We start from the raw sequence: 13,842 nt of genomic DNA, 5'->3' as shown, positions 1-13,842 counted from the left end.
ATAAATTGTAAGCGATTTCACGAATAAATGAATAAAACGAGTTTGAGAAATAAATAAGACGGAATGCACAACATCATAAACAAACAAGTAAACAAACACGCAAGCAAGCAAGTGAAATAGCTTGTTTTATTGACTAGTGGATCTCGTTTTTTCTCATTTTTTGTTGAAGATATCTATTTGCAAATTACGCCACAACATGGTCCGCGTACGGGACATTCAGAAGATGATAAACAAAATGAGTTCCGCAAGTCAGCAAAATGAGATTAATTCAATTTTGATCTATTTTTTTTTTTTTTTTTGGTCAAACTTGTTTATTTCTTTGTGAATTTTACTACAAAAAATTCCGAATCTGACGATTTCTCTTACAGTTAAAAAAAAAAAAAAAAATTGTTGCGTTTCAAAATGTGTATATATTGTGTATATAAAATGTGTATAATTGTTAGATAGATAAATAAATAAATAAATAAATTGTTGTGTTGGTGTTTATAGTAGTTTTGTACATTTAGTAAAAAATTAAAACGCTCTTCCTGGTGCTCTCGGACTTTATCATCAGGCCTGAGGTTGAATAGCTGAAAGAATTCGAACACTAGAAGTGACCGCTCTGGGACTCAGGCCTAGGGCATCTCTAGCAGGTGTGAACACACATTTAAATGGTTCAAGATGTTCTTTACGATCGTGTTCACGTCCAAGAATCGTGCCCTTGGGTACAGCAATTAACCTCCACGTGCTCCCACGGCTGGCCATATGTTCCGCTACACCTTCAGGGTTTAGCGCTCGGATATTCAAATATTAACCAGCACTCTAGTTGACCTCCTTTTTTTTAATATATATATATATATATTTTTTTTTTATACCACAGCGCTTTTGAATTCTCAAATTTGAAGTTGATTCTTTCTCGATCGCAGCAGCTCTGACGCAAATCACAGGTTTAAATGAATTACATCTGTTCTAAAACGTTATCGTTTCCATAGTAACAACTTGCACACAAGAGTATAAATGTAGGACTAAAACGAAAACGTTCTGTATAATGGTTGGAGTTTAATCATGAAGTTTTTTTTTATTATTATTATTTATTTTTTATGTTTGACATTTCTGGAAGGAGTCTCCAGTGCCAGTGCTTTGTGACGGTCTTCCAAGTCTTCAGGGTTTTGCCGTTTTTGCGGTTTCTCTGTAACATGATAAGGTGGTAGTGTGTGTGTTTTTTTTTTGTTTGTTTTTTTTTCTTCTTCTTTCTTTTCTGTCTGATTACCTTCAAGAGAGAAAACAACCATGGGGACGGCTGTTTATCTCTGCTATAACGCAGGACAGAACAGGAACTAACTTGTCTCGTTTCCGATCAACAAGATTAAATGTAACTATAAATGGATAAAAAGTACAATGTGCTGTTCTTTAACAAATAAAACACTGTAATTGTTGGCAAATTGCTGTGGTACAAGAGGAATAAAGCATCTCGTGGATTATTTTTGCATTAACAGCACACCCCCAAGTGTTTTACATATTTACTTACACATTTCTACTTATTTCTTTTTTTTCATTTCAGATACTTTTTTTTTTTTTTAATGTTTTATTGTTTGTACATCTGCCCAAGGTTCTTTTTACGGATAACGAGATGTTTCAACAGCGAGTGGTTGTAGGATTTTATGTGGAATTATGATTGTAACCAGCAGGTGAATTCATTAGATGTAAGAATTGAGACAAACAAGGTCAAGGTCAAATGTCTGAGAGAGTTTTTCCTCACTAGTTTCCTTCCTGTTCGGCTCGAGAAGGTAACGACGGTCGAGAGACGGTCGTTTGCGGCTGAGGCTTCTCCGTCTGTGTGGAAATATGAACGTTGTTCATTCTCCTCCTCCTTGTTTTGTTTGTTTGTAGAGTTTCCCGTCAGACGAGGGCTGGCCGTTTGCCAAGTACCTGGGCGCGTGCGGGCGCGTGGTGGCCGTGAACTACGTCGGCGAGGAGCTGTGGAGCTTCTACGAGGCGCCGTGGGAGAAGCGCGTGGACTTGGCCAAGCAGCTGCTGGACATCGCCGAGCAGCTCACCAACAACGACTTCGACTTCGCTCTGTACCTGCTCGACGTCAGCTTCGACAACTTCGCCGTGGGCCCTCGAGATGGCAAGGTCATCGTCGTGGACGCCGAGAACGTGCTGGTGGCAGATAAGAGACTCATCAAACAGAGTGAGGGCACTTTCTAAATTTTTTTTTTCCCCCTCTCAGTCTGATTTGCGCTTGTGCTTCACTCTTCAAAGGCACTGGGCTGCAGCCCGAGGCTGTGTTTTAGAGGCACGATCAATCACTCCGGTCTGATTTGTTTTTCTCAGGAGCACACCAGCGCAGTACAAGGCAATCTATTCAATACCAAATATCTGCTGGTCCTGAGCGCTGATACCCACTGACGTCTTACACGGATATAAACATGCCCGAGGCTTTATCCTTTATTTTATTCTTTATTCTGAACTGTTGATTCTGATTGGTCAGGAGGTGTTAATTCATTTTCTATAGCAGCAGCTCTGATAATAGTTCAGTGTCAAGGTTTCTATTAATGTGCTCATTTATTGATCTGTTTTGTTTTGTGCTTTTTGTTTTGTTTTCCGTTTTTTTGTTTTGTTCTATGCTTTGCATGATGTTTTTGTTCTTTTCCTTTTGTGGTGTTTTGCATTTTAAGTTATTTTATCTTTTTGTTTTGTGTTTGCTGTATCGAATCAGATTTGAGGTATTTTCTGATCCGACTCACTGACATTTATTTATTTATTTATTTATTCGCGTAGCTTCATTAGGATCGTTAAGCTCAACGTCAGCTGAAAGTCCGTAACACGAACACCGAGCGTCCTGACCGTCTCATTTCCAGCTATTAAAGTTATTAAAGAGGGAGAAGGTCAGATGAGGTTCGAGGTCCGGTGTTGGCCAATACTGAGAGTTTGATCACGATCAGTTTTTGGCAGCTGTGTATTATTAAAAGAGAGACGTATTTAAAATGATGGTTTTTGTCTCTGATCATGTGACTTAAAGCTCCCCTGACGTTGATATTAACACCACACAGAGAGTTCTCTGGTGTCAGAATTGAACATCCACAGATCGGTCCCGAGTCATGAGTAAGGAGTGCCGATGAACCGTGTCGTGCTTTTGTTTTCCGGACGGAGAAATCGGATGAGTTTCGAATCTTTTGTTTTTTCTTTTTTTGTTTTTTTTGTTTTTTTCTCCCGGATGCTGCTAACTGCATCGATTTGTCCTGTCTCCGGCGAGGCTATTGAGCTTCATGCCGAGTTCTGCTTCCTAAACATTTGCCACCTATTTCCCCACACTAAACATGTCGGTTCCCCCAGAGGCCTGCGCAGGATTTCAGACGTGTACTGTAGCAGCCGAGGCTTTGATACAGACAGAGCTGCAGAGCTGCTCTAGAGATGTGTAGTGTAGGTGTGAAGGGTGGGATGGGGATTTCTCAAAGACTCTCATTTCTCCTGGACTACACTCACCACCCCCCACCCCCCACCCCCCACCCCAGTGTGTGTGCTGTTACAGAGTTGTGAGACCGATGTAGCTGTCTCACAGTTGGATCGTATCGCCAGTTAGTTTTTCCAATTTTATTCCGGGAAAAATGTTTCACCAGTAAAACTTCATGACTCCATATAAAATCTTTTTTTTTTCTAATAAGCTGTTTTCCAAAATATGAGACATTAGGCATTGCTGCAGTGTGTGTGTGTGAGAGAGTGTGAGAGATCCCTGCATTGTTCAGAGTGATGGACGGAGATGATTGATAGCACCATCAGAGTGCTAGGATGTCAGGTGTGAGTGTGTGAGTGAGGCATGTTAACAATGTGTGCGTGTGTTGAGCAAGTGTGAGTCCGAGAGTGAGTGTATTTGTGAATGTGAGAGAGAGTGAGTGTGTGTGAGAGAGAGTGAGTGTGTGTATGTGTGTGTGTGAGAGAGAGCGTGTGCATAGGCACCAATTTCTGTTTCTGTCCCCCCCATAACACACATCCAGTTCTGGCGGTAACATGAACGCTTTATATTAATGTTCTCGTTCAGATTAGTCCATAAATAAAGTTATGTGTAATAAAGTGGAATGACACGGGAAAAAAATATTGAACATGCTAATTGAAATGTATTTAATACTTAGTGGAGAAGTCTTTGTTAGTAATGACGGCTTCAAGACGCTTCCTGTATGAAGAAATTAATGTTCTGCAGTATTCAGGTGTGATTTTGGCCCGTTCTTCTAAACATATTGTCTTTAAATCTTGTTCAGTTGGATTCGAGTCAGGTGATTGACTGGACCATTCTAACACCTTGATTTTTTTTCTCTGAAACTAATTGAGAGTTTCCTTTGCTGTATGTTTGGATCGTTGTCCTGCTGGAAGTCCACCCACGTCTCATCTTCATCATCCTGGTGGATAGCAGCAGATTCTTCTCAAGAATCTCCCGGTAAAGGGCTCCATTCATCATTCCTTCAGTTATATGAAGTCTGCCAGTACCATGTGATGAAAAACAGCCTCACACCATGATGCTTCACCTCCAAACTTCACTGTTGGTATAGTGTTTTTAGGGTGATGTGCCGTGCCATTTCTTCTCCAAACGTGGTGTGTAGTATGACAGCCAAAAAGTTCAATTTTGCTCTCGTCTGACCAGACTACACTCTCCAGTATTTCATAGGCTTGTCCAAATCAGTTTTAGCAAACTTTAAACGAGCTTCGACATGCCTTTACTTTAGTAATGGAGTCTTGTGGGTGAGAGTGAGCAGTGGAGTGCATTGCCTATTGTTTTCTCTGTGACGATGGTACCTGCTGCCTCCAAGTGTTTCTGGAGCTCTTTCCGAGTGGTCCTTGACTCTTGGGCTACTCTTCTGACTATTCTTCTGACTCCCTGCTCAGAAATCTTGCGAGGAGTTCCTCTGTGTGGCCGGTTGTTGACAGAGTGATGTTGCTTCCACTTGCGGATAATGGCCTCAATGGTGCTTACTGGAGGATTCAGAAGTTTTGAAATACATCTGTATCCGATTCCATCAATATGTTTTGCAACAATAATGTTGCGAAGGTCTTGGGTGAGCTCTTTGCTTTTACCCATCATGAGATGTTTCTTGTGTGACACCTTGGTAACGAAAAGCCTTTTTATACACCATCAATTTACTAACCCAGCTGATATTCATTTGTACAGATGGGAGGAATAATTACTTACGGATTTCAGCTGGTTCCTTACGTTTACATGTATTCATTTAGCAGACGCTTTTATCCAAAGCGACTTACAAATGCCTTACCTTGCTTGGGAGAACTGCCTTTTCTTAGCATGTTCAATACTTTTTTCCCGTGTCATTCCACTTTCTTATACATAACTTAATGTTGTGAATTCTTTATATTTCCGGATTTTGAGTTAATACTGATGTCTGGGGAAAACTTCATGTGAATAACCTCATTGGAAATATACTTGCTGAAAAAATGTTGATGTGTCCAATACTTATTTCCCCCACTGTGTGTGTGTGTGTGTGTGTATATATATATTTGAATAATATATAATTATGTGTGTGTGAGAAACATGTAGCCTCTGTGTCAGTCCCTCCTGAGCACAGTGTTATCGCACTGCCAGCAGTCTAACAGTAGCAGCTCTGTACTAGCAGCTCGCAGGATGTGGAGAGAGTTCACTCACAAGGACACGGCCTCTTTACCCGGCCCTGCTGTACTGAACCTGCTGCGTGACCTTTTCCACCAGCACCTTTGTGTATACAGTGCACCCGAGCGATCCGTTTATTACTTTTACCCAAAGTCCGAGTTCAGTCCGAGTTTGTGGAGAAACGTTTAAATTCCTAACAAAAATTCCTAGTTGCTTTAATGCTGCGATCAGTGACCTGATCTAGTCGAGGGTGTTGATTACTCTTCTATAACAGCAGCGCTATATTCATGTTCTAATACGTTCTAATACGTCATCGTTTCTATAGTAACAACTCATTCACAGGGACTTGTATGGCGTACGCTTCACATAAAGGGTGGGTAGGATTATACAGTAGCTGCTACATAAGAAATGATAAGCATTGGCAAATTCCTGTGTTATAAGAGGAATTAAACACTTGAAACACTGCTGGTAAAACAGCGGTCGTTGATTTATTTCCCTTTATGTTTATTTTAGTCGGTTGAATGTGATGTGGTGTGTGTTACGACGCCCGTTTCACGCTCCGCAAATTTAGGAAGACCAGAAAATTTAAAGAAAGAAATGCCGAGGGTGTGTGTGGGGGAAAATCAGGACTGATTTCTACTGACTTTTATTTCTAGTTTATTCCCTGCAATCTAGAGCTTGTTTAGATACACACCGTCTGCACACCTGCCCAGTCAATCTGATCCAAAAGTACTACTGAATGCTGTTTAGTACTGAATCTAGTGAGTCTCTCTCGCTCTCGCTCGCTCTCTCTTTTGCTCTTATTTATTTATTTATATACATGGGAGGAGTGAGGTCTTGAATATCGGCTGACACTGGAGCTTGTTTGAATTGGAAATCAGCACATTTGGGTTGCAGAATTTGGTTGGAGGGGGAATTAAGTACCAGTGGTATTCTTTGGCTTGAGAAAATTGCAGATTTCAGTTGCTATTCTGCTCATCATCCTTGAGGACATACGCGCGCGGAGGTAGGTCCGAGGCTAACGAAGCAGATTTGCGGTCCCGGCCTGTGTGGGAGATGCAGAAAGGCCGAGCGTGGAGGAATTGGCAGCGGTTCGTCTACACTATCTTCTCATGGCAGAGCCAGCTCTGAGGCAGGATGAAGAGATTGATTGATAAGGGAGAGGGAGAATTTCAGTCGAGTTGTTGGAAAGGAGGAGGATCTGCAGTGCATTACAGGCTTTTGGGCTCATTGACCTCATCGATTTACCTGTAGCTGCAAGTTTCTCCTCTACGAAAAAAAACGTTATTTATTTGCGGTCATCGCTCGGGCCGTTTCAACCCACGCTTGAAAGAACAGTCGTGTGGATCGCGAGGAGCAAGAGCTTGATTTCATGTCTTTCATTATTTCATTTTGTTTGTTTGCTATTTGTCGTCGTAATTAATTAATATAATGAATCGACTTGGTTATGAGGGTGGTAACCGTAACGCCAGTTCTTCGCACCAGCTTGTTGTTGTATCACTTCCTCAGTTGACTCCTGCCCCCTGTTTTTCTTCCTCTTTCTCCTCACAGATAAGCCAGAGAACTACGACGTGTGGTACGAGAGCCGTTTCGAGGAGTGCGATAAGGAGGCCTGCCTGTCTTTCTCCAAAGACGCTCTGTGCTCAAGGGTCACCGTCGACCACAACTACTACGCCATCTGTCAGAACCTGCTGTCTCGCTACGCCACATGGAGAGGCAGTACCGGGGGCTTGCTGCACGATCCGCCGCCCAACCTGGGGAAAGACGGGCATCTCGACCACCTGCTGGAGGAGTGCGTCAAGCCCAAGGCGCGCTACGGACGCTTTGCAGCTGCTAAAGAGCTCCGGCAGTATCTCACCGAGCTCAGCGGCACGGCCAGGTAATGACCGAGTGGACTGCCGGGGAGCGGGTACTGAGATACTGACGGCTTCTTTCGCTCTTTGGGTGGCGGAGGAGTTGTTTCGGAGCGACCGAGGAAAATATCCGCGAGATCTGCGTTAATGTTCCAGCCTGCTAACTTTTAGAAATGTCGTTCCTCTCCGAAGCACGGGGGGGCTGGGTGAAGATCTCCATATTGGATTGAAAGAAGGAACACTTTGTCTCATTTTACACAAGATCAGCCGTCAAGCGTCCGTGATCGATGATGGGGAACGTCATCATGCAAGGCATGGAAACTTGCTAATGCTTCAGTCCTAGGCTCATCATTTGATCATCTGCGCTATCGTACTTTCTTCCAAGAGTTGCTCGGTGAGACGTGAGCATGCTCAGAACGGCAGCTGGAGAGTTCGACACACCGCAGCTCAGGAGGAACCCATCTCCAGGCCTCTTCACTAAATCTCAAGACTTCCAGTGATCTGATATTTTGGCAATCAAGCAAAACGAGGGTTTTAGGGTGTACAGAACAAAATAATGAGCTACAGCTGTTTTTGCTTTCGCATATACCAAAGAGTCTGGCTATATGTTGCTCCGATCCCTGTACATTTGGACATCCTGTCGTGATTACGTAGTGCTCAAGGGACGGAAAATGGACACTTTTGATGGAGGATTTTTGCTCGTATTCATCAAGCAGATCCAGTAAGGACTGAACGTAATCCAGGATGATTCTCTGTTCTGAATAAATAACCACCAGGTCCGACTCAGCCCTCTGTTTGAAAGCGGACGCGCTGAAACGACGCGATGCGCCGGCCCTACCGTTCAAATTTAATTCCACGGCTCGGAAATTGATTTAATCGCAGTTTAATCACATGTCTCTGACAATTAACATCAGTTAACCTTCAGCTATCAATCTGCCATTTTTCCTGTTCCTGCCTCTTTTTTTTAAAAATGAATTAGCACATTAGTTTTGATTTTACACTTGGTGGACCAGTGAATTAGACCTGTGTGTGTGTTTGTGTGTGTGTGTGTGTGTGTGTGAGGCAGATGCAAATCATCATTTCATTGAGCTTCGGGAAGGGGCTGGAAACCGAAATCTAGATAATCACCTCAGCTTAGGACATTTCATACGAAATGAACGCAAAGGGAAGACGTTGCCGTTCTCTCACTGCGGAGTGAACTCTGTTCTTGGAGATCTACAACCTCGCAGAACCTGGTTCCTTCCCTCATCTAATGTCTTGACTCGATCCCTGCTGTAATTTGACTCGCGTCGAAATTGAAATCGTGAGACCTGGGAAATCTTGAACTACTTAGGTCGGGTACTAGATTAGGGCGGGAACTGGGTTCCACAGGGTTCCACGTCACCTCGGACGTTCTAACATGGAAAAGCAATAAGTGTCGTTCCGTATGACCCGGTTTCATCTCTGTTCTACCTGGGATTGATTCGCACCTCTTTAGCAACGGGTGTGAGCGATTTGTAAGTGCGTTTAAAAAAAAAAAAAAAAAAAACAAACAAAAAAAAAAAAAACCAAGAAGGAAAGAAAAAAAAAAACACACCTGTCTGCTTGTGTTGTAATTATTTTTTTTTTTTTTGAGTATTATATCAGCGGTGTCTGATTTTACTGTGCCTTTCATTCGAAAGTTGTATCCACAACTTTTCAGTGGGTTTAATGATCAAATAAATGAATCAATCTATATATCTGTTTCTTATATTACCTTCTATTTTGTTTTATATATATATATATTTGTGGTCACTTACACTTCCGTTACACATTTAAAATCAACCTCCACAAACAGACGTTGGGAACGAGCTTCGGTTCATTTCCCACGGACTTGAGACGCCCGACGTTCGTAGCGACGCTCACAGCAATGAAGGTTATGATCACCGTTACTGCACACAACGACTCTGTTTAACGTAGATGAAGTGCTCTGATTAAAACAATCCTCCACTCAAACATGATGTATGTTTATATTGGAATGTCTGTGATGTATTTAGCAGGTCTAGCGAGAATTTGTCAGATTTCTGTTATCCAGGACTAAGTTTAACGGCCGTGTCACGGGGAAACTTTGTTACAGTTATACGGCGGCATTTAATAGGAGAGAGAGAAAAAAATCTCAAACGTTAATTGAAAACGCTCCGGTTCTGCTGTGATCTCCTAAAAACGAGAGTAAGAGCCGCTTTACTCGCTCACCGAGCAGTTTTCTATAAACGTCATATAAACGTAAAACCGTGGAGACATTGGTGCAAACACTGGACTCAATGTCCCAGAATGCAATGCAGCTATAACTACAGGGCGTCTATGAGATGACGAGTGCGATGAAATGAAATTAGCATGAGCGTCGATGCTTCGGAAGCCGATGCGTTTGGGCAGAGTGGACAGATGAGGTGAGAAAGCTGGACAGACTAAAGAACTAAAGTGCCGCTGCATCGCTCTCTTTATGTAGAGAAGACGTGAGGGCTAAATCCCACTGCACCGCTATGAGCAGGTAGAACGGCATTGTGGGAAATGTAGGGAACGTGAAAGTAGGCAATGAAAAGTTTTTAAATCTCAAGCTTAAAAAAAAAAAAATCAACTTGGTATTTCATTATAAAATAAATCTCGGGCATGTTAATTAGAAAGATTATGCAAGTCAGGATGGAGGTTTCCTTCACCTTTTTTTTTTTTTTTTTTTTAAACTTTGCCTGATTGGCCGTTCGGTTAACCAGCTGCAACGGAATTACTATTTCTAACACTTCGTGATGAAGGGCTTTTAAATTTTGTCAACATTAACAACAGAAAACGGGGCTCCTCCTCTGGCAGACGATGGGTCCGATTGGTATTTCAGCTGACTGAAACAAACACTCGAAAACAGAGTAGCAAAGCCAATAAATGTGTTTTTTTTTTTTCCTTTTTTTTTTCGTGTTTTTTAATAAAGAAAAAAATGGCCTTTGTTCACTGGCTCTTTATTCTTATTTAAAAAAAAAAAAAAAATTAATGAAAAAACTGGCCTTTGTTCACTGGCTTTTTATTTATTTATTTATTATTTATTTTATAAAGAAAAAAACTGGCCTTTGTTCACTGGCTCTTTTTTTAATTATTATTTTTTTATTTTTTAAAGAAAAAACTGGCCTTTGTTCACTGGCTCTTTTTTAAATTATTTTTTATTTATTTTTTTGTAGAAAAAACTGGCCTTTGTTCACTGGCTTTTTAATTTTTTATTTATTTATTTATTTATTTTATAAAGAAAAAAAACTGGCCTTTGTTCACTGGCTCTTTATTTCTTTATTATTATTATTTATATAAAGAAAAAACTGGCCTTTGTTCACTGGCTCTTTTTTTTATTATTTTTTAAAAATTATTATTTATTTATTTATTTTATAAAGAAAAAACTGGCCTTTGTTCACTGGCTCTTTATTTTTATTTTATATATATATATATATTTTTTTTTTAATTCATAAAGAAAAAACTGGCCTTTGTTCACTGGCTCTTTTTTTATTTTTAATTTTTTAATTTTTTTTTAAGAAAAAACTGGCCTTTGTTCACTGGCTCTTTTTTTTAATTTATTTTTTTTTTTTAAGAAAAAACTGGCCTTTTGTTCACTGGCTCTTTTTTTTTTTTTTTTTTTTTTTTTTTTTAAAAAGTATGAACCATCTCAAATTCTCTCTTACGGCCAATCATGTGCATTTGTGTACGTTATTATTATTATTATGTTTAACCTAGAGGCAGCTCATCGAGAAAACTACGCATTTACACAGATTTTCATACATTTTCACGTGTAAAATGTCACAAAAAGTCGACAACAGAAAACATCATTTTAAAAAGAATTGGACAGAGAAGAACGTGTGTGTTGTCCTATAAATGGACCCGGAAGCTTGAGTGTGAAACGGAACATAACCACTTGAATTTGATGTGTATTATTTATAACCATAAACTCTGCATTAACGGTTAAGTATTCAAATGTAACCGGCGTGTCTGTTGCTTATCCAGACCTTCATAAGCGAGGAATTTTATGTAGTTGTATGTTCCTGATTTAGTCGCCTGAAGCTCAGCGAGTCGACCGAAGCGAAAAGGCGGAAACGATGCTGGAAAGCTGTGAGTAAATTTTTCAAAAATGACTCCATGCGCAAACAAATACGTCCTTAGACAATGTTTAATATCCTGTATGGATAACAGATATGGATATATGATGAGTAAATGAATGAATGGGACGATGAGTCAGGGCTGCGCTCAGGTCTTACTCAAAACTCAAAGCAGTGACTCATTAAACATGGCGCGTGTTTATCAAGATTACAGTGGCTTATGAGTCACTCTTGGCACAAGAACAGAAGTGATTAACTAATCGGCTGTTAATATCGCCGCTTTCCTTTAAAATTCAGGAGGACACGCTGTGTTCTTGGAACGTTAATGCGATTACGGTTTTATAATAAACAGTCGTTATTTTTGCTTTCAGTGTTTGCGGTAGAAATGTGCAGAAAATCTGTCGAATCCAAATGCAGATGATTCATCTCTCACAAACTTCTGCTGGGAAAATGGAGCTACCATGCTCTGCTAAGGTAAGGCGAGGATTTCATGCATATTCGTACTGTTCCTTACGTAATTGGTCAAAGCAGGAGAGGACGAACTGGTAGCTTGGGCACATTTCGTGACCAGGCTATTAGTTTAATTACCTGGTGGACAAAATAATAATAATAATACAATAATAATAAAACCCTCATTGACCAGAAAACTCTATTTTGTGAGACAACACACCTCAATGCTATAACTATAGCACACACCACTCATTCTGAAATGAGAAATGAAATTGTACATGTACCAGACTGTTATTTTGCATTCCCCTAACGTATATTTGTATATATTTTATATATATATATATATATATATATATATATATATATATATATATATATATATATATATATATATATATATATATATATATATATAAGCTTTACATGCTCTGACAGAGCAAACAAAAGACACGCCGTTGTGGAGGCGCCCATGTTTTAGTTTTTTGTTTTGGGTTTATTCTTTCACTTTTCACAAGTTGAGAAATGATGTCATTACAAGCTTGCACATTACCATGTACAAGGCACCACTAGCTATGTTTCCATCCGTGCGTTTTTTTTAATACAAATTTTACGATATCGCATTTAAATAAATAAATAAATAAATAAAAACAAACACTCCTGGATGGAAGCAACAGATGCGAGTAAAATCTCCAAAATGTGCACAAAAAAAAAAAAACTATATGCGCTCAATCGAGGTGAGTAATTTATTTATTTTTTTTTAAATTCGATAAGAAGACGCACAAAAACTATGGTGGAAACATGTTTACCGAATAACGTCCTTGATGCGCGTCAAAAATCATGTGGCTTTGCCTCAACAAATCATGGGATTGGATAATCGGTAGAGAAAAGTAAAAACGGCGGACGGAGATGCGGCAGTTTCCCTGGAAGTGACGGTTTCGTTCTCTTGAAACGGTGTTTGATTCACAAATGTTTTATGCGAAATTCCAATTTTTCACGAGTTTAAATCCGCAACTTGGATGGAAACATAGCTACTGAAGCAGCTACCATGAAGTCCCCACATGGCTTGGAATAGCTGACAGTTTTGACCTTGTGGAGACATTTAGCTGGTCCCCACAAGGAAAAGTGCATTTTCTTCATTTTACGTTTATGGCATTTAGCAGACGCCCTTATCCAGAGCAACTTAAAGAAGTGCTTTTAAGTCTCTATCAATAAATCCATCCGGATACCGGTTCACTAGGTCACGGATTACGAATGCCATCAGTCTTCTTAAACTGTTGGGGAGGTAATATAGTAAGAAAAGCACACAACACAATGTTCTATCTTTTTAGAAAGGTCTTATCATTTCAAAAAAGTTTTTAAACCTTAATTATGTTGTTTATTGGATGTAATAGGACAGGTTAACATGCTTTAATGTTCAAAAAACGCATTATTTGTGATGTACTGTACATTATTGCAGTAGCTCTATTCCCAGGCTGCCTGAAACACTCCGATTTCTCTAAAGCCCCTCCTTCCGAAAAGCCCAGAGTGCTCTGATTGGCTAGCTGACCCGTTGCGTTGTGAATGGCAGAAATCCTCACGCGTGTGTCGGAAAAGTAACGCCCCTTAGATTTAACTTTAGCTTTAACCTCCAAGGCTTCTAAAGCAATTCTAAGCTACTAAGCAACATGCCGTGGGTTTTACCGCATCAGTTCGAGTCCGATTCAGAAAATGCGTCTGATCAAGCGGAAGCAAGTTTGCAACCACGACCTGAGCGGAACGTTTCAGAGTGGTACGGGTTTATTTTGTAACTCTCTTACCTTTCAGGTACGATGTAAATTCCGGCCCCGCCGGCGGGACCCCACTATGCGATGTACACAGCTTCTGTGTG

General features: G+C 40.3%; 1 protein-coding gene across 2 annotated transcripts in view; it reads left to right on the top strand.

Annotated features, from left to right (window-relative positions):
• The window catches only part of dipk2ab (divergent protein kinase domain 2Ab), a 58,707-nt gene extending 47,841 nt beyond the window's left edge, over window positions 1–10,866 (top strand). For both annotated transcript variants that reach the window (XM_053636792.1, XM_053636801.1), the window contains exons 3-4: window positions 1,870–2,173; window positions 7,145–10,866. In XM_053636792.1, the coding sequence (XP_053492767.1) occupies window positions 1,870–2,173; window positions 7,145–7,476 (636 nt within the window). In that variant the 3' untranslated portion in view covers window positions 7,477–10,866. The remainder of the gene's footprint in view (window positions 1–1,869; window positions 2,174–7,144) is intronic.
• The last annotated feature ends 2,976 nt before the right edge of the window (window positions 10,867–13,842 follow it).

Source organism: Ictalurus furcatus, chromosome 1, assembly GCF_023375685.1.
Source record: "Ictalurus furcatus strain D&B chromosome 1, Billie_1.0, whole genome shotgun sequence".
Taxonomy (NCBI): domain Eukaryota; kingdom Metazoa; phylum Chordata; class Actinopteri; order Siluriformes; family Ictaluridae; genus Ictalurus; species Ictalurus furcatus.
This window is presented reverse-complemented; position numbering and strand designations above follow the sequence as displayed.